Consider the following 21,013-nt stretch of genomic DNA (forward strand, 5'->3'; position numbering starts at 1 on the left):
ACTCATTTCTACTGCACCGAAAGACTTGGTAGACTCTTCGCACAAACAATGAAACAGTTGCTCCTATGTTTGTGTCCAGCAAGCTTTATAGTTTAGTCGCTTCCTAATTGGTTATGTCTCCGTTTGACACAACGCAAAAACACAGGATAATCATTCATCTTTTAGAAACACCCAATAATCTTGGATTTGCTGACTTTGACTTGAATGTGGAAAATCAAATGTTCAAATTTGGTCATCGGGACACGTGTACCCCTCTTTGCATAAATAGCGTGAATGCAGGATGTAGTCAAAAAGCAGGGCAGCGATGTTGACGAGCGAGTTCTTAAAAAGCACATTCAGTACCAAGGAAATGCAATGCTGCCGAGTGACATGGAACAGGATTTATTACGAGCTGTGTACTGAATAAAGTTTTATTCGAACTGGCAACTTTGAATAGCACTTGCCTGTGAAAGTCAAAACATGAAAAATATAAAAATGTAAGACTCACCGCTTGACACTGGAACAGTCATTCTATGATGAAAATGTTTTGAAGTCACTAACAAATCCTTTTAGAATTGATTGGGGCTGGGTATCGATTCTAATGTCCTTAATCGATTCGATTTCGATTCGCACGTCAATCCGATCCGATATTGATTCATTATGGAACATCAAGTCTTCTTATATTATCAAGGACATGATAAAAACTCCACAAACATTTAATTACAAATAAAATTTTGCCGAAGAAATAACTGATTATGATTTTATGTTATAATCACTTAAGTGTTACACAAACATTGGCATCAGCAAGAATGAGATGAAAATGTTTGCAGAATACTAATTCAGTAATTGTAAATATAAATTAAAAAGATTGTGAATTGTCTTAAAATATAATATTCAGGTCTTTCATAAATGTAAGAAAATATTAAATACATGAAATTCATGTGAACAGTAATTGTCAAGAAAACAGTATAATACAAAAAAAAAAACGTTGGCAATTAGAATAGTATTTTCTTATAAATGTATAGGCAAAAGAGATATTAAGATAATCTATTCATGGTTTTATGAATCCAGAGTAGGGCTGCACAACATATATAAAAAATATCGATATTGGCCGACGTAATATGCATATCGCAAAAATATGCGATACGTTTCATTTGGAATTTTTTTGTCCCGCCATTCAATAGTTGAACATTATTAAGAGATAAATACAATTAACTAAAAATACATTGAGTTTGCTTATTTTGCTGCATGAAAAAATGTAATTCTTTCATTATATAATAAAAATTTCATTTCTTTAGGTACATGTTAAATATCAATATTAGGAAGTGGGAATCTCACGATTTGATTCGGTTCGATTCAGATTTTTGAGCCTGCAATTCGATTCAGAATTGATTTTCGATTCAGAAATTTTTTTGATTCAAAATGATTTGATTGACTATGATTTCTGCTTCAATTTATAGATGTGCAAAGAATTGTCATTATCTATTCCAGTCTGATTCTCTAATGCTAATTAGCGCGCTACTCACTGCACTTTTATCACTCCAAAGAACGCCTATTCATACAAAATGCTTTAGGAATGTATACAGAAAAGCATCTTAACATTACTCACCGGCATATAAACTTCCTACGCTGCAAAAAAAAGCAACTTTTATTGGCAAAACTTGATCGTGACTTTTTCCTTCTACTCTCTACAACTTAACAGTGTATCAGAAAGCGCGGAACCACACTGCCCCTAAGTGGCCAAATCGGGTACAACCTGAACAGCGCTCCCAATAAAAGGCACACACAAACAAGGGCAAGACAGTATAAAATGATGTAAATAAAATCGATTTTGGACATTTAAAATCGATTCTAAATCGTACTAAATCATCATTATCAGAATCGATTTTTTTGGTACACCCCTAATCGATATCGCTATATTCAGCAACTATATCGCATATGGCATGATTTTCCAATATCTTGCAGCGCTAATCGATGGGCTCGAAAAGGAAAATCGATTTGATATCAATTATTCATTTTTTTTAAACCCATTAGATGCTGACGGACGGCCTGTCAACAACAAGCGTCCATACAGTAAACACAGAAGTTGCCAAGTATCGGTTGTGGGTGTCGCAAATATTAGTATATTAAAACTATTCATTATAGTTTTGGGGCCGACATTTTTCTGTCGACAAATATTTGCGGTCGACTTCGCTGTAGATCCGAGGTTCCACTTCAAATGAAAATTCCAGGAAAGCATACCACTACTCGGAAGACATAAAGCTATAAATCGTAATTCTACAGTTGCTGCTACAATCTGTACCGCATGGTGTGGATTTATGGCGGGCCCCCATCAGTGTACTGTACTTCCGACCCGTCGCGCACACGCACACACACGGTGCGGAAGGTTCAGTCTTTATCACTGTGACATTTCCATTTAACATGCAGCCTATGGAGGCTCTCGCGCTCACATCCATGTTTCCTGCGCTCACGCCGAGTCACAAAACAGGCCACTCAACATTTAGTGACGGCCGATCAGGCCCCAAATTCTTCCACTTCCTCACATCGGTCATGGGAATTGTTTGAGTTAGATTGACAAAGAGTGATAACAGGATGGCAGGCGTAATGCGTAACATTGGAGGGTTAAACTCGGATTACCTCCACCAAGCATAAGCGCGCAAATGCGAAAGGTAGTGCTTACGCCATAAGAATCAAAAACCTTTTAGGGAGGGCATTTTGTAATTGCTCATTTTTGCTCTTTGCAGCAGGTCTGTCTCGTTTCCTCAATGTGTTAGTTTGAGTCGAGCTACATACTTCCTTGACACCAATTACTGCTATTCTATTAGCCATCTTGTAGCATTGTAGAGCACTATCAAAGAGAATATTCTTCACATTTTTAGAGGGGGCAGCTATTATGTTTTTTTTGCTGTTCGGGGTGAGTCTGGGTCCATAACCATGCGAACAGCTGAGGTCTACCTATATTGCTATTTTTTTCCCAATGTAAACACACACAAAAATATGTAACATACCATACTGAATCGGACTCTATTGCTTTGAACACACGGGTCTCAAAGGATCTTCGTATACTCAATGCCTCTTGTTGGTTAGGCTACTTTGAGCCTAAGCGCAATCCTTTAGCTCAGTTCAAACGTCCAAAGAATGCACAAAGAATGCATACTACTATGTTAAATAAAGCAGTATCGTAGTAAAGGATTTTTGCACAGTCCGTTCAATATTGAAACATGTCTTGATATTAAAGACATATAATAACACAGGTGCATCTGTTCTAAGTGAAATTAATCATAACATAACACTTTTGGAGCATAACAGTCGCCAATGCACTTTCAGTAGTTCATTTAACAAGTCCAACAGTCAAACATAAGAATATAAAATGTGACCATGATATCATGTTCTGCTCTTTTGACTGGAAGCTGTCAATCCATCAAAAGCAGCAGGCCACCATATCAGGGTAGTCAAAGGTGACGTTGGCTTTTTGAGCGTGACTGTATCTCACCCTCTTCTGTAATGTACACCAGATGGGACGGATGATGACTTTCCTCCACTCTTTTCACGGATGTCTTTGTTAACCCCGGGGTCCTGTCGGACAAGGCCTCCAACTCTCACCTGGTGGGGCGGCCAGCGCGGGGCATGGAAGGCGGTGATTAATCACGCGACGCGGCGGGCGTGCTTGCGTGCGGGGCCGTATGCTCCCACGGAGGCCGGGGGAACTTCGGCGGACACAGAGAAGACTTTATGCCGGGGAAACACAGGTTATTGTCCGCCACGGCCCGGAGGGGGGTTGGTGAGGGTAAACTTGTGCCGGTGTTGACATAAGCTAACCGGGCTTCTGATGTTCCGTCTGGCGTCGTGCGCGTCATATTTCCGTTTTATATCCTTGTTTGCTAGCAGCATAACAGCAGCTACCGGATTTATTTATTTATTTTTAACTTAGTCCATTTTTTTTGGCCTACTGCATATAATGCTACCAAGTATGTTAACGACTGGACTCACTTTTATAATGATGTGTTGGCTAAAGCAGGTGGTTTAATGGTCTACTACTGGCAACCAACAGCTAGCTACATTTGATTGGTTGATTACATTTCTGGCAGGTGGGAGCAGTGTTGCTAACACTCCAGTAAGGACAGTAACTATTGGCTGTCATAAAAAAAACTACGTTATTGCCAATTTGCATGTAATTGTAATAGGAGAGAAGAATAAAAACGTCGTGGAACAGGCAAAAAGTGAGTAAAAAAAAAAAAAACGCCCCTAATATGTTTAGAACTAAAAAAATAAATTATCTTCTGTTTGTTTTTGCCTTTAAAATAGGCCATCAATTCTCAAAATAACTTCATGGTTTAAATGCTTTGTCTACCAGAAAAAGTCGCCAGTCGCTTTTGACTTATAAAAAAAATCGGCAACAGGCTTTGGAAAGTAACCAGATTTAGCAAGAAAGTCGCCAAGTTAGTACTGTATACAGAACGTCTGCATCTGCATCATCAGAGGTTTCTGGTTCGAATCCTCCTTAATGTATGGAGTTTGCTTTTTTCTCAGTGGGGTTGATCATCTTTCACTTCCTTGTTTGCCACCAATCACACCTTTCATTCAGCATGACTGACAGCAAGACATTCAGCGATGATTTGCTGTTTCAAGGTTAGCAAGATTAGTTTAGTACAGATTGCTATTGTTTTTGTTATGGTATCGATTTGATTAGGATGTTGCTCGCAAGACAGGATCCTTGCCTTTCTGCTTTATCACCTTGCATTAATCAAAAACAATATAAGACGTAGGTCAGAAAGGTTTCAGGACTGCTGCCACAAAAGATGCAAACTACAAGATTTCATTTTTCAAAGCAAATCCCTTGGAGTCTATATTACCCAATTTCCCAGCCTTCTTCTCCACGCTTTGATGCCCTCCTGGAAGGATTTTCCCGGCCTCTGCACCTCCATCGTCACGGCCATGTTGATGTCGTCAACATCTTTAGAATGGGTGCCCTTGATGACCTTTTGAGCTTGGGAAAGCGGAAAGATATCTCAGTCGGGTCAAGTGAGTAGGGAGGTTGAGGCACTGCGATGGTTTTTCTCGGCCGTTAACTGGATCAATCAAGCAAACGGCACATAAAAACATAAGGATAGATTGATTGATAGCCACATAGATACTGGCCTTTTTTTCAAATGTCCACCCAGTCTAATCCGGGTCCAGTTGTTAACGTGACAGGGCCGATGCCATGGAGCCGAGTCGATCAAAAGGAAGTGTCAACTATGCTTTTCACATGCCCAGCAGGACGCAGAGGAACAGCTATGTCTCTGATGGTGACCCTGCAGACTGGCAGACATACAGGCGGGTCGGACCGGGACGGGTAGCGGCATCTTGGCAACGGGGGAGAGGTGGCGGCGATGAAGATCGCACAAACACACAGTGGTAGTGAGGGCTTCTTTTGTCCAATGATCGCTTTCATGTGAAAGGCATATGTGTGACATCTGAAGCAGTGTGCTCCTCCTTTGTTGACTTTTAATTAACAAGAACTGGTTGAAGGCCATTAATGCATTTAAGCATAAATAATTTTAGCCTGTTGTGGGGAAAAGTTGGGATGTGGCATGCAGTATCAAACAGAGGAAGAAAAATCGTTGCATCAACATCAGGCATTTATTGGCTTTTGCCTTTTAGAATTCAGTTAAGGTGAATTACTTTCACAGCAAGCCTTGGATGAGGATTCCCTTTTTTTTGTAAGACTAATAAATACACTTTTATTTTAACATACCACCATGGCGCCACATGCACAATGAAAACTACTGTAGAGATTTGAATGCACACATTCCTGTAGAGCTGAGCTATAAGCTGCAACTTAAATGACCCATGAAAAGATGCATGATTGACATTTATGTCTTCTCTTGCAGGACAAGTTTGCCATCTAGTGGACAAGGAGTGAACTAAAAAAAAAAAGATCCGGAGCACCAAACTTGCATGTTTCTGGGGAATTTTCTATGCAAACTGACCTGAATGTTTACATGTTGTACAAGAATAGTAGGAGTAATGCACTAAGACAGAATTCCCAAACTTTTAGCCCATTTTAATAACACTTGTAATGTAAAATGCTGAAAATAATAAGTCCTGTTTGATTCATTTGTCTTGTCATTTACTGCTAGTTTTTTATTGTCAGACCCAATGTAATACTTTTGGATCCAGTGGAGTAAAAAAAAAAGAAAAGAATAACTATGGGAAATCCTGATCTAATAACTTTGCCACGACAAGCAGACACTTGAGGACAAACGGTAGTAGGACACCTTACAGCAAAGATCATTTTAATGGTCCCAAATATTCTGAACAACTAAGTGTACACTCATGTAAAAGGAAACAAAATGAGAAGATATGACAAAATACATCATATCGAGAATTCCACTCAATCTTTAATCAAGACGGGATTACAAATTTCTCCAAAAAATCTGCAGTTTCAAAGGGCAAAAATGGTAAAACTAGCTCACCTACTGAGGTCTTTAAAAACCTGTTCAAGTGTGACTGAAAACATCCTGAACATTTAAAGGCAGGTCTCTTTTTGTTGTCATTTACAAAAAGGAAAATTAACAGGAGAATGGTTTGCGAGACAAAGAGAACGTGAAATGATGAAAGAAAATGCTGGCTTTTTTTTTCCTCTTCAGAGAAATGACTGCCGGAGAACGACAACACTGATGACATCATCAAACTACAAGAAATACAGCTCTCTTTGTCTGGTCCTAATATGCTAACTTAAAAAGGACACAAACCAACAGACAAGGAGAGGAAGAAAAGAACAAGAAGAAGTGAATTCTGGAGAGGGCATGAGTGTGTGGGTCTGAATTGGCTGAACCATTTGGCCAAATGATGTCCTTCCCTGAGTGGAGGGGGCAGTGGGAGGGGGGCAGTGGGGTTATGATCCAAGTGCGCAAGCTCTTGGGGGACTTCAGTCTGCATATACATTTTTATTTATTTATTTTTTTAATGTGGTCATTTCCTCCGTCATCTTCATTATAACAGCAAGAGGTTGTTTTTTTTGTTTTGTTTTCCGCTGCGCGGCCGGCCGACCCTCCGCCTTGACTTGACGTCCACCTGTCTGTCCTCTCAGACGCGTCTCCCTCCTGCTCTCCTGATTGGCACTTGTTTGAATCGGGCTGGTCTGAGGGGGAGGAGGAGAAAGAATCCGTTCGCGTCCGTCTCCTCTCGTGACCTGCCAGCAGAGTGTGGCTTTCATTCATTCCATTTGTTTAAGGTTGATCATTCCCGTGTGAAGAAGAAATTCCTGTGTTCAGAAAATGTCTGACTGGAGCGCAAACGGAGTCCGTGGCGCGTCTTTAGGAGTTCAGTTTGGACTTTTTCGAAGGTGGCAGAGGGTCGTCTTTACTCTCTCCTTCCTCCTCCTCCTCGTCTTCTTCCTCATCTTCGTCGTCATCGGGATAATCCACCAGTCCTACTAATCCTCCCTGCAGAAGACAAGACAATGTAGTGGAAAGTTTGAAAGCTTATTTGGCAACAGGAGAAAAAGAAAAAACAACTTGCTTTAACTCATTCACTCCCAGCCATTTTCATTGAAGCAACCCCCTTCGCTCCCGGCTGTTTTACTGGATTTTGACTGATTTTGCAAGGCCCACAGAATATTGTGTTCTATTGCTATGAAACATGGAACCAAACAAAAAAGAAAGATTAAAGTCTCTTCTTTTATCAGGAAAAAAGTAAATTTGTACGTTTCCGTTTTGCAGCAATTAGCATTAGAATAAGTTTCATCATTATTCACAAATCTGTTTCGAACAGAGGGGGAAATTGCTTTTTTGCAACTTTATCTCTTGTACTCTGCTACCACCTACTGGCCGTTTTTGTAATAACTACCATTGCTTCAAGCGTTCTCTCCCATTCAGAGGCTGCATATCAAAGCCTTCTCTGTATGCTCTAGCATAAACAAACAAAACATGTACAAATAAGTTTTTGGGACAATGGTATTATTTAAATAGAACGTATTTATACATTTTTGGGAGCAAATGAGTTAAATATTGTCATTGGGATTAGCATTTTCTAAAAGCGATCGCCGTCACACAAAAAAAACAATCAGCTCGTCCTTTTAACCTACCTTTGTGGTTACCGCTGGGGTGGCGCCTGAGCTTCGCGTTCCTGAGCTCGGAGACTCTGGTGAGCCAGGAGAACCGGGGTTCAGGGAGGCAGATGGCGGCGGGCTTGACAGGCCAGTTTTGGTGGAGCCAGAAAAGGAGAGTTTGAAGCTCGGGTTCTGCCTGCCTGACAAGCTCGACTTCCCCAGAACTTCTTTGTCATCTGCGTCTTTCACTGCAGGAAGAGTTGGAACAGAGATGCCACCAAGATGTTGACAAAACTGATTGAAAGACTAATGTTGACTTTTGGCAACACTGGTAATCTCTTCCATTCTGTTTTGATGAAACACAATGGAATTACGTTTCTGAAATATGTATCAAAAAGTACTTGCATTTCTTCCTCTCCATGAACTTGCTTATGGGTTCCATGAGGTCCTCCTCGCTCTTCATCTTTTCCGAGGGACGCACTACAGGCTCACCATCCTCGATGTCCTCCTCGTCCGTGTTGAACCACATCTCCTCCTCGTCCTCCAGTGTGCGGGCGTCGCGACGGAAGCGGTGGTTCCTCAGGATGGAGCGCATGCTAAAGAATGAGAAGGAATAAGACAAGTTACATGTTTGTACAACGTTTTTGTTAACAGTAGTTGAAGTATTCCCACCAGGGGTGTCCAACTCATTTTAATTCAGGAGCCAATTTCACCCAAATTTGATCTCCTACCAGTATGTCCGTGGCCAATTAATCGTTAACCCCACCCCCAAAAAAGAGAGCAAGAGACAGGTTAAAAAAAAAATCCCCTTTTTTGGGTGCAAATAATAACAAGTACATTATTAAACTATATATTATTTATTATTATCTTACTGCAGACTAATCTTAAATTTATTGACAATTTGTTTTTGCATGAAATCCTGAGCAATAGCCAAATTTCCGAATGTCATTTAAGTGGTTGGTAGTGTACCCTCCAGTGGACAAAATTAGCAACAAAACTGCAGTTTGTGTTCTGTCCACACGGGGCCAGATTGAACCCCTTGAGGGTTCGGTTCTGGCCCGTGGGCCCTATGTTTGACACCACTAATTTACACATTTCAAATATGCATGGATTTAGTTTTTAGTTTTTTTTTTGCTACTTTATGCTATTCACTCGACATCTATTTGCTGTTTTTTGTGCTAACCAAAGGCCAAATCTATGGTGAAGTAATGCACAAAGTACACGCACTTAAATTAATGGGGAGGCAGGGACAGCCCAGGCTAACTCAACGGTATGCAAATGACGGTATTAAATTGGAATTGGTCAACTGGACCTGCGATGTAAATCAAGATGAATACAATTCAATATACAACTTGGAAGTCAACTAGCATCATGCAACAACTCTTGACATCCTTCACTGTAGCAAGCTGACCTTGTATCTCACCTTTGTCCGATTACATCTATCGCATCATGCACTAAAACACCTGAGAATTGTAAACATTTGTGCAAAATGTGAAGTCTACCTGTCTAACTTGGGGTTGTCCTGCCTCTCGCGCTGCTGTTCATAGCGCAGCTTCAGGCCCTTGAAGGTCTGGACGTAATCCACATCCTCGAGAGCCTTCCAATAATTCTCAATGATGTGAGCGGTGAGAGACTTCACGTCCTCCTAGGAGCAATGGAAAATAGGAGGGAGGGCGATGCGGGGAAGACGGGTGCGAATGTATTGGAAGGGACGAAGCAGGGAGTTTGGGAGTGTATCGTAACGAGGAAGAGGTGTAAAAGGAGGAGTGCAGTATGGAAAAAGAAAAGCAGCAGCACAGGGGAGGAAGGAGAAAATACACCATACTAATTAATACGCATTCATTTAATTGTTTAACACATTGATTATTAATTATTTGATAGTTTTTAAGTGCCCAGGATGCGTGTTTATTTTATTTTATTTTAGCACAACTACTCACCACACGGACATACTCAAACATCTCGATGATAGCCGAGTTCATGAGATTGTAACGCGAGCCGTTCTTGAGGAAGGCCTTCACCACGGGCTCGAAGAGAAAGTTTCTCATAATGTAGCGGTTGTAGAATTCATCTTTCAGACCGATGATTCTCCGCATGAAGCGCAGGGCACCTGGTGTACGTCAGGAAAGCATTTTGAAAATGACAAGACACTAAAAAAAACAAAAACAAATCAAATCTGATTTAGCATGCGCTAAGCTAACTCACATAGTGCCAAGAAGGCGTGCTGAGAGGCTGTGAGTACCAGAACCCTCCTGAGAATGTCCTTGTTGATGATGTAGTTCTTGATGTGATAGGTGTGGTGCTCCACGCAGAATGTCAGCAGTTCCAGAATGAGCGCTAACAACTGAGATGTTTGGAAATCATCTAAGAGAAGAGACATTTGTTTATCAGTGGGTTTATGACATAAGCACTTGTGTAGCTTGTTCACACGGACGTTCAGGTACCTTTGCTAGGCTTTTCCTCTGTGGTGTTGGCCAGTAGTGGAGCTGACAGGACATGCATACAGTGCTTGTAGAAGAAGCTCAGGAACTCTGTCTTTTCAGTTTTCTGTAGAGAATGTATACAACATATTGTTAATATTACTATGACACTTTGATTAAAGGCCTATCACAATACAATTATGTGAACAGAAATTGGGGTTAATCAGGTCATTTTCACTTCAAATGGCAGTGGCTGAAAAAGGCAGGATCAAGCAAAAGTGGCAAAATAATACAGACATACGAAAATGTTGACAATTCAGCGATAGCTTAGTTTTACATTCCACAATAACGTTGTGGGTTTGTGTCGTGAAGGAGACAAAAAATAATAATCCAGATCTACACGATTGCCAAAGCTGCTTGTCGCTTATTTACGCTCTGATTTTTTAAGCCCTCTTGTACATCACCTCAAACATTGTAGTCAATGCTCTAATCACACCAGACATCTTGTCACTGTCATGTACAAATTTCAACAGTAGCAACACTAGCGGGTATCAATAACATGAACAACTCAACCATCTGAGCGCTCTCCATAACAGATTAAGATCAACAGAGAACAAAAAAAATGCTTTAGGGCCATAATTATAATCTCCTGATTTCTCAAATACACTTTGTATCCAAAAATATGTAAGAAAAATAAAATTCACCACATATAAATCTCCTAGCAATCTGGCTGTCGGGAAACACTATCTTAAAAAGATCAGACACGTCTTCTGACAATTTGACAAGTACATCCCTTAATAGACACTAAGCCTTCATGACTTCTAATCTGTTCTCGTTACGTGCACGCAAATTCCTCTGCCTTGCCGCAAGAATTGCAGTTGCTGCAGCTACAGCCGTCTTTATTTGTGTTCATAAAAGTGCAGTAACAAACTAAGCAGCACATAGTGTTCAGCAAATTTAAAATTTTCCTTAAAAAAAACACTCATTAACAACATTTCCCTGGCATTTTGTCAGTGTCGGTGAACGCTCTACTTGTTTGCTTTACGCTAACATTATGAACTGTCGCATAACCGATACAGCATGACATTGCACTTCCGGGACAATTTCAATTTTAATCGCACATTACACTTTTTTTTTCTTTCCACATATTCAATATTATTCACACAATATTTCTATGACATTACCAAAACCTCTTCAGTAACTTTTCAATGACTTGCAACAGTTTAAATTTTTTTTTAATGTGGACAAACCTTTATTATTTTTTTACTTTCCAGATGCACTTAAACTCATGCATCAATACTGTATTTGTTTACTTGGTATGAAGCCGTGCAAACTCACATTTACGGTAGCCAGCATGTTTTCTGGATCGACCAGAGTTCGGAGCAGACCCATCAGCTGCACGGCCCCTCCTAACTCGGGGTCTGTGTCACAGATCATGTGTTCTATGATGAGGTTGATCAGTAGGATGTCCTGGACAGCACAAAAAAACAACAACAGAAGATATTAAGAACACGGCTGTGAGTAACATTTTCGGTACCCCTCTGTTAATTGGGGCGGGGGCTAGATGATCATTGTTTTGTTAGTTTAAAAAAAAAATGTATAGGTTTTGTCCGCTTCAAGGTAATTTCATTAACCGGGTGGTACCAAAAATATTTTGGCTAATGAGGTGATTTGTATTCGTCCCGAGAACTCACGTCATCGTTTTGCTGAGACTCCTGCATGACAAATTCTCGTACCATGGAGGGGTTGTACTCCACCAGATAAGAGAAGATATCAGTTGCTGCCCCCCGCACCTGAACGTCATCCATTCCCTGCATCACATGCAAAAGTTGCGTCAGTCTGTGGATTCTAATGTTTTGCCAAAGAAGGTCAAAAGGAACAATTCTCCTCAGCTTCTTTGAACTGCGGCTAAAAAAATATTTAAAACAGGAACAAATGTCCTGGCTTCTTCTATTTACTGGTGCACATGACAAGATCCCAATAGTGAAGCAGGATTGCAGCACATGCAATATAGCCGCGTTCAAGTGTCTCGACTCACCAGTATGACCTCCAGTGCGGGAAGAATACCCATGTTTGACAGAGTCTTGAAGAAGGCATCTCTGTTTTGAGGTTGTAATGTTTGTGAGAACGCACAGAATTCCTTCAAGAAGTTAACCTGAACGGGAAAAGGAAACATTCAGAAATCGCTGGCTTGCTTTTTACTCAAAAATCATCTTTGTAATACCAGTTCGTGTCTTTTGTCATCGTCTGTAGCCTCGTCGGTAAGCTGTGCAAAAAGATCTGTCAGGAACTTCTCATCGTCCTGTCATCGAAGAAGAGAGAGAGAGAGGGGGGGGGGGGCAAAAAAGTGGTGAGCGCCATTTAACAATCGTAAAAATAACATCAGAAACTCTATTATATTATCGTGCTCATTTTCAAGTGAAAAATCAAACAACAAATTACAATTTGTATCTTGTGTTTCTGATCTGTGTCAAGCCATTTTTTTAATTTTCATTTCGTCTGTATTCCAAGTACAGTGTTTTACCCAGCACTGATAACACCGCACCGAAACCACTTTTTTAAATAAATGTGTGTGCTTGAGTTCTCCTATCTACCCTTGTCCTAAAATACAGCAATCATCTTATATTTAATTTCACCTGAGGCAACAGCACCCACCCACCCCCCCCACACACACACACACATTTGAGTTTTCTTCTATTCAGCATAACGAGTTTACACAACACTTCTTGGTCTCTATGGAGACAATTACACCCTTGACACAAAAGGTCACATGATTTAAAAAAAAAAAGAAAAAATAAGTCATAACAGGATTTACAGTACAGTTAGCTTTGCACTGAAAGTACTTAATTTAGCGTTTCATTTGAGGGTTTAGCCAACTATTATAAATAATCCCACATTTTTCTAAAACAAAACAAAAAATGATAAAAATAATCCCTCATTATTTTACCCTAAATTTGAAGATAGCATGGCTTGATGTGGATCCGAGCTCACCTGAAGCATGCCCACAATCTCCACCTTGTTGAAGAAGATGAAGGAGTGCAGGGTGGACAGCATGTTCTCCTCAAAGACGGAGGGAGTGGGCAGTACCATGTCCTGAATGTACTGCACCCGATACGTCTGGTGTATTTTTTGACGCAGTTCAGGGTCCGAGATGGGGATCACCTCCTTAAAGCGGGCTGTCTTTGTGAGGAACTCGCGGTGCCGCCGCGGTTGCTGCAGCGCGGGGTCGAATTCCAGACAACCGATGACGTCCATAATGCACTCGTCCGAAAACATGACCTCGAAGAGCGCCGTGCGGTTGAGTAGAAAAATGCCTTTGATGATTTCGTATAGGTGGTGCAGTCCCTCCCGGTTCTCCAGATCCTCGCATACACGGAACAGTTCGAGGAGCTTGCGAATGTAGCCCTCGTTCTCTACGGCCAGCGCCAGTTTCTCGCGCCGCAGCGGCGACGGGAGCGAGGAAGCCACCAGCTCCGCCAAGTCCTCCAGCCGATTCAGCTCGCACGGCGGCAGCTCCAAACCAGGCGATGACATGTCATCGAAGCGCTCCTCTTCCAGCTCATCGACCACATCTTGGGTGATGTCTACGGATGGATCTTTTCCTTGCACCTTGAGAATGGAGAAAACGAATGAGATACAGTGGCAGTCCGACACCTATTTGTTGATATGTGGACCAAAAATATAGGGATATATCCGATTATCGGTGCAGATATTTGGAATTTTGACGAATATCGGCATCTGCCTTTTTTTATAAGTCGGAAGGCCGATAAAGCTCCGATATCACTTAGTGAATTTATGGGTTTCGTCAGGATTCGTAAAAGGTTGCAAAAGATGATAACAGTTTTTACTTGTCACAAACAGTTTTTCTTGTTCTTCTTTAACATGTTCAGACAAATTTTCACTGTCTGCGAACATCTTTGGAAACCTTTTATGAACCCTGACGAAAACCCAAAATGCACTAAGTTTGCAAGCGTTTGTTGCTCAGTGATCTTAAAAGATCAATTTAAAACAGTGTTAACTTCAGGGAATTTGTATTGATGTATTTATCTAATATTTCACTTTATAAGAAATGCTGCCGAAACTGGGAACTTCCTGTACTTTGTTTTTGTTAAAAAAAAATTACAAAAATAAGTGAAAGTTAAACATTTCAATTATAATTTTGTTAAAATTTTAAAACACATTACTAGTTTCTATATGGTTAAATTAAAAGAAAATAATTACCTTTTAACAAATATGCTCAATGTCATTTCAACAAAATAAAGTTTTTTTTTATGCTAATATTTTCTGTTTTACTGCAATTAAACATCAACGTCAAATATCATTATCAACCTCCTTCACAACTAATAACTGGCATCGTATCGGCCCTGGAAAATACATAATGATCTATCACTATAAAAATATATATAGATCACACATTAACTAACATTAGCTGCAGAGTTGATTGATAAATTAGTCAAAACAAAGACACTAGTTTCACTTCTAATATGTTGTACTTAGTGATGCACCGAATATTCGGCCGAAAATGGCTATTTTTGCCATTTTCGGCATTCGGCCGAAATAAAATTAAAGCCGAAAGAATATGGACGAAATAGGTTGTGGTGACGCAGGCAAAAACCCGCTGCAAGCAAGAGTCTGTTTGAATTCAACAGCAAACACGGGGATGAGTGTCTCTTCTCGCTGGCTTTTCACCGTGTGAGTTGGCACCGGTCGGTCGCAGCAGCTCCCCGGGGTCATTGGGCACACCGGAGGAAAGGGGCATCGCTTGGTTTACAACGTTTAAGCGGGTCGAAAAAAGATAGAACTGCCGTGTACTGCAGGACAGGTGAGCCACTCTTTCTCCTGCAGCGCCCCCCCCCCTTTTTTTTTTAACAAGAGCCCCTCGAACGCTTCCACTTTTTTGCCGGCATCCCGATGGCCGTGCTAAATACTTTAGCTAATGCTAGCACTTTTGCTATCAACAGTCTTAAACACGGAAACACTTACCGCTATCTCCGAGTGGCGAAAGACCTGTACAGGACGCCAAGTGTGACTTTGCAGTCCGTTCCTGAAGCCGATTAGCTGGTGCGAACTAATGTATTTATTTATTTATTTTTAAACATTGGTCAATATGTGAATGTGCCGATTTTAAGTGCGCCGCAACTTGTCCCGCCGCACGCATCCGTGCCCGCCTGTGCGAACTACATTGACTATAAAGTGCAATCGCACCGCCAGAAAATGCTCAACCCTCGTTTGGTGTTTAATGTACCATTGTACCAGTCAGCCAAATGTCTGCTGGGTGGGCACATTTCAATTTATATAGTGCTTTGTTAAAATAAATATTTTATAATTATAATAATATAATTTTAATAAATTCAATGATAGTAAAAATTGGCATAATTTTTCCCCCCGGTGTTTTGGTTTTCGTAAAAGCATTTTTCATTTTCGGCCAAACATTTTGATTTCGGTGCATCCCTAGTTGTACTATATAAAATTGATTCATTGAGCATTTAAGATTTTCATTTTGTTGTTTATTGACAGACTGTGTGTTCTAAATTGGGAACAACGATGGTACCGTTGACTCCCACTTTAAAATGCTTGATGCCCTTGACGGGAAAATAAACACAGGTGTAGCTGACAAACACACCTGGCAAATTTTCTCCCAGATCTCATCACAACCGGCTTTCTCCTGGAAGCTGAGGGCCAAATCATAGTTTTCGGCCTCTGACCACACGATGAGCGTATCCTGTCAAAAGAGAGAAACAAAATTTGCATATTAAGACGTCAAAAATTGTGACACTGCACTTGAGCTTGACAAAAATCACCAACCTGCTGTTTCTGGTACGCTGTGTTTGTGTTTATTTTGGACTCCAATAGTAGAGAACCTTGAGGGCGACATACAGAAAACAAATCAGAGTGGCACCGGTGGGTTGTAACAAAGTACAAATACTTGGTTAAGTAGGTACTTTGAGTGTAGTTTTTCTGACAACTTTTTACTTTTACTCGTCACATTTGAACAAATGTATTTTTTCTACTCCTTTTTGGGCAACACTTTTGTCTTCTACTCAAGTATGGAGTGAGTACTTATTCCACCTAATGTTGAGAGGTAAAGGGGATGTCAAGGTGTGCATAAACGTACTCACCGTCACTCTCGGCTCGCACCAGAAGAGACGTGCCTTTCAGTCGGTCCACATACCCCGACGAGACATGTCCGGTGCCGCGGTCGTCCCACTGTCTGTCCTCATTGAGGGTATAAACTTTGACTCGTCGTCGAGTGTCCGTCATCCTGGCAGGTAGTCGTGAGCGGTCTCCCCCCCTTCACCCAACCCCTGCTGGGCTGTTACAGGGTACCTGCTTCACCTTAGTAACGCCACAACTTCCAATTCACCCCTCGGACCCGGTCCAACAATCGAACACGACAACGGCCTTGCGAGCTTGACAGATGACCCGACTATTCTTCCTCCGTAGCAGGTGCAACTCTCTACCGAACCTCCCCTTTCACATCCAATATATTTACACTATATTTTTTCGACCAAGAGATTATTATCACCACCACACATTACATAAAAGACCCGTGAAGAGTAGTAAAAACAAAACATGATAAATGCACAACGCGGATGGGGTAGTAGTTTATACAACCGCTACACCGCGCAATGTTGACATTAATTACATGCCCATGTATGCGAGAATAAATTCAGAAGTCGACTAACTCTCCACAAAACACTCTCCCGTTGTTGTGCTCCGGCGGACACACAACGTTAGCGAATAGCAAAGCTAACGAGTTGCCTTGCCTCCATGTAAGCCAAATGCAAGCGATTCGTATGTTGACCGTGTTAATGCAAAATAACCCCAACTGCACACCGAAAACATTATTTTCACATTTACGGGCAGTACTGAGCGTTTATGTTAATCCGGAACAATGTTTCTAAATAGGACTCAATAATGCGCCAGCTGGCTAGCGCTAGCTGCTATTTCTTCCCAAAGTGTTCCGCCATGTTCTGGCTCGGGGCCGCGGAGAGAAAACTCTCTCCTTTCTGGTATTTATACATCCCAAAAGCAATGCAAACCAACAACCCGTGAGCGTCAAATTACTTCGAGCGTTTTGCTTTACACCGTATTGCTATTTGTCATTCATTCCCGATGTCTTGCTCGGATATTTGCTAACAGTCCCCCGTGAGTATTCAGCCATCTTGGGCCCCAACAGGCTGTACGGGGTTTCCAGCACAGCAACAACAGGGCAGCCCGCCACATTTAAAGAGACAGTACATGACGGAAGTCACGTTCTCTTTATTACGAGCACGTAATTACAGTTAACTACTCTCAAAAAAGTATGGATAGTAATATAATACAAATGATCACTGGTAGAAGTATTGCTTCTACTACTGCTTAAAGTTATAACTTCAGTGGCATCAGTTGTTATACAATACCCATTCGTTCTTATTTTTGTAACCCTTCAAATCCCTTTTTTTTTTATGCACTGGTTGTCAAACTATTAAAAAAAATTTTTTTATATATCGCTGGTGTCGGGCCAAATTCTATGTCGCCATTTGGTAAGTTTAACATTTTTTCACAAATCTAGACTATTGGACAGTGCACGTGTGGGTGTTTTTTTTTGTCATTAAAATTAAGTAATCTGGTAGGGAAAATAACATTTTAAGAAAAATTTTTTAGTTGTATGATTCATTCTAGTAAACAAGGAATTTAAATATGTCATATTCATAGTTTTTACCTGGCAAGAGGTGGCCATGATCGAGCCAAAAGGAGCAATTTGATGTCAACAGTATATTGAGATATCCTTAATTAGCCTCACAATGGGGCAATTAACAATTATATTACCACTATAAATACTATACTACTACTTATTATACATGATAGAACAATCAGTGACCATTCTTTGCATTATAAAACACCTTTGGTTGCATAATTCAGCAGCCAATTAGTAAAAAAATTCTTGTATTAGGGTACCATTTACCGAATTATTCCCTCATTTAGCATGTGTGCATTACTGATTAATTAATCCAATGAGATCATCTCTATTGATCTCATTGTATATGTGGGCACACATTGATGCAGATTTTTACATGACAAAACATGTGAAATAACTTTAAAGTTGTTTATTAAAGAACAGTTCCAATATCAAATTGATTACATTCGAATCAAAAGGAAACAGCCACATCTTGCTGTTTCACTGGAATCAGATACAATGTAAAAACAAACGGTTTATAACAACAAACAGCATTAAACATCCTTTAAGTAACCACTTCAGTCAGAATAACGTTAAAAAAAGAAAACTCTTGAAAAATGTGGGTATGTAAAGTCAGTCTATAAAAATCTAAATTGACATTTCACTGCATAGAAAAAGGTAACATCCAAGCCAAATGACTTGGCTTGGAGAAAAGCAAATAAAAAAATCAAAATAAAGTTTTACAGACCTTCCCCAAAAGTAATATGGACATCCTCTCATTAAAATACAAAGATGTCCTCTGTCACACATATCTCTGAGATGTTCTCGAAATGCAGCTATGCTCCATACACTCAGTATGGCAAACTGTCTCTCTACTTCCCTGCTTGGTGAGCTTGACGTCTCAACAGGACGTAAATCTTCTCCTTGATCCAGTCTTTGTTATTCGGCTGGTACGTTTGGGTGTCCGCTCTGTAACTTCATATGGAAAAGGCGCGTCAATATTTGGAAAAATTCAAATGAACACTTAAGACACTTACACAAGACAGCTCAGGTCTGCCAAGTCGTCAATGAAGTCAAACAACTGGCTAATATCGTATGTGATGGACGGGCTGTTTGGATTCATTCTCTTGAGATGCTCTTCATACATTTTGCACACACCTGGGAGAAAGATGCAGATAGGAAAGACACTAAAACACTGCGATACGGCTTAGATAGAAAATCTTTGATTTATATTTTTAAAAAAAAACTGATTTCAGTTTTTTCACCTTATAGAAAAAGTGGCAATGATTTTGTTTAAAAAAATAAGTTTTTTCTTTTTCACTTAAAGGCAACCTCAGCAAACTATTTGTGGCTTGAAAGCACATACCTCGGTCAAAAGTTTCCCACCTACAAATCAATGCTTTTACAACATCTTGAATGGCCATCATGTATTTGGCAAAGTTCTAAGCAATTGACTCTGTGACTGATGTCCTATCGCATCATACAGTATTCTGCTCATGTCTGTTTCTTAACAATATTAAAATATATATATATATTTTTTTTTTAAAAAGGACACTAGGACAAAAAATGCGTAGTTGCCAATACTGACTGTGCTGATGTCAACTAACTCACCATCTCTGTTCACAGCCATGTTAGTGTAAGCACTGAAGCGGTTTACGTCAGCGGGGACTCGCTTTGAACAAAAAACATAATAATCTAACAACTATACTCGAATTAATGATCATAGTTGAGTCAATTGCAAGTTGGCAGTACAATAGAAAACTTGTACCACTCAAGATAAGATACAAGTAGTATTATAGAGACTTAAGACATTTGAATCGTTAAAAGGTCCGGCCAGACCTTCCATGCATTCATTCACCGACTCGTAGTCAGCATATGTCCGGCCTTCGGGTCTCTTGGTGGGCTGAACCAACAGGATCGTGTGCGACTGGAAAATGGACAAAGGTCAGAAGGTAAGACGAGTATCACAAAATGCTACGTATGATGAGTATATAAACAATATTATTTTAGTTGATTATTTATGTTTTCACAGCACGTTTGACTTAAGTTAGCCAGCTAGCTCGTTAGCTCAACTGCAACTGCCCATCAGCGTCCAAACGAAATGGGTGCACATTTATTTGTTCGATCTTAAAACAACGTATTAACTCACCATGTTCGCGTTGAATTGAATCTTAAATTATATACGACAAATCTGGGATTCAACGGCACTCTCCGCTTTACAAATCCCCTTTGCCTTGAAGCTGTTTACGCTACGATAACGAAGGGAAGTGATTTGATTAAATTTCCGGTATCAACAGAAAGGGTTTCAGAATAAAGTGTTAATGACAAAATAAGAGTGTAGTAGCGTAGTTTTCATCCATTATGATGAAGACTACAGTCTGTAAATTGTTGCCTGTATTTCACTGTATTATTTATAATGGTATTTTTGCAGTTAGTACATTGTACATAATTCATTTTAAATATTTTAAATATTGTAAGTGTGACAATACCTTAAATTAAACTGAACTAACTACTGTACTTCATTTATGTGCGGTCATTTAGTTTGCGATTAATTGTCTTTAACAAACCATTTTAAATTAAAATAAAAAAGGGCCCTTTGAAGCACAATATTTAAAAGTGGTTAGTACATCTACCTCACGCTTGAGAGCGTCTGGTTTAGCTCAGCCCCTGCTGCGTGGAGTTTGCATGTTCTCCCTATATTTGCATGGGCTTTCTGCAGGTAGTGTGGCTTCCACATTAATTTAAAACATATTTTAGTTTAACTAAATGTGAAAAGGTTGGTCTATATGCCTTGTAAATGGCTTGCATTTATTCCAAAGTCTAAGCAGGATAGTCTCCAGCTCAAGAGTGGCCCATATGAGGATAAGCCATTAGGAAAATTAATTGATGGAAAGATAAAAATAAAAATAAAGTAATAAATGC

At 40.2% G+C, this 21,013-nt stretch overlaps 2 protein-coding genes and 1 long non-coding RNA gene across 4 annotated transcripts; 1 reads left to right on the forward strand and 2 right to left on the reverse strand.

Annotated features, from left to right (window-relative positions):
* Window positions 1-3,498: 3,498 nt before the first annotated feature.
* LOC147158462 (uncharacterized) lies at window positions 3,499-6,162 on the forward strand. Its single transcript, XR_015090906.1, has 2 exons — window positions 3,499-3,728; window positions 5,853-6,162. It is a non-coding gene; the product is annotated as an uncharacterized LOC147158462 (long non-coding RNA).
* Window positions 6,163-6,228: 66 nt separating this feature from the next.
* Window positions 6,229-17,634, reverse strand: ppp4r3a (protein phosphatase 4 regulatory subunit 3A). 2 transcript variants are annotated; one of them, XM_086061449.1, is made up of 15 exons: window positions 16,551-17,634; window positions 16,237-16,292; window positions 16,055-16,153; window positions 13,423-14,040; window positions 12,656-12,733; window positions 12,470-12,586; window positions 12,126-12,242; window positions 11,770-11,901; window positions 10,456-10,558; window positions 10,217-10,375; window positions 9,952-10,121; window positions 9,517-9,659; window positions 8,420-8,610; window positions 8,051-8,262; window positions 6,229-7,409 (listed from the first exon to the last, which is right to left on the reverse strand). In XM_086061449.1, exons 1-15 carry the CDS (start codon window positions 16,690-16,692, stop codon window positions 7,281-7,283), a joined length of 2,466 nt encoding a protein of 821 aa, XP_085917575.1. In that variant the 5' UTR covers window positions 16,693-17,634; the 3' UTR covers window positions 6,229-7,280. The 2 variants fall into 2 exon arrangements, with proteins under 2 accessions (XP_085917575.1, XP_085917576.1); XM_086061450.1 differs by having other exon boundaries at window positions 9,517-9,656; window positions 16,551-17,633.
* An 872-nt stretch (window positions 17,635-18,506) lies between these two features.
* Window positions 18,507-20,378, reverse strand: erh (ERH mRNA splicing and mitosis factor). Its single transcript, XM_086061169.1, has 4 exons — window positions 20,241-20,378; window positions 19,931-20,018; window positions 19,129-19,249; window positions 18,507-19,066 (listed from the first exon to the last, which is right to left on the reverse strand). Exons 1-4 carry the CDS (start codon window positions 20,241-20,243, stop codon window positions 18,964-18,966), a joined length of 315 nt encoding a protein of 104 aa, XP_085917295.1. The 5' UTR covers window positions 20,244-20,378; the 3' UTR covers window positions 18,507-18,963.
* Window positions 20,379-21,013: the final 635 nt, after the last annotated feature.

This window comes from Leptonotus elevatus, chromosome 18, assembly GCF_054856555.1.
Source record: "Leptonotus elevatus isolate MCC_2025b chromosome 18, RoL_Lele_1.0, whole genome shotgun sequence".
NCBI classification, from domain to species: domain Eukaryota; kingdom Metazoa; phylum Chordata; class Actinopteri; order Syngnathiformes; family Syngnathidae; genus Leptonotus; species Leptonotus elevatus.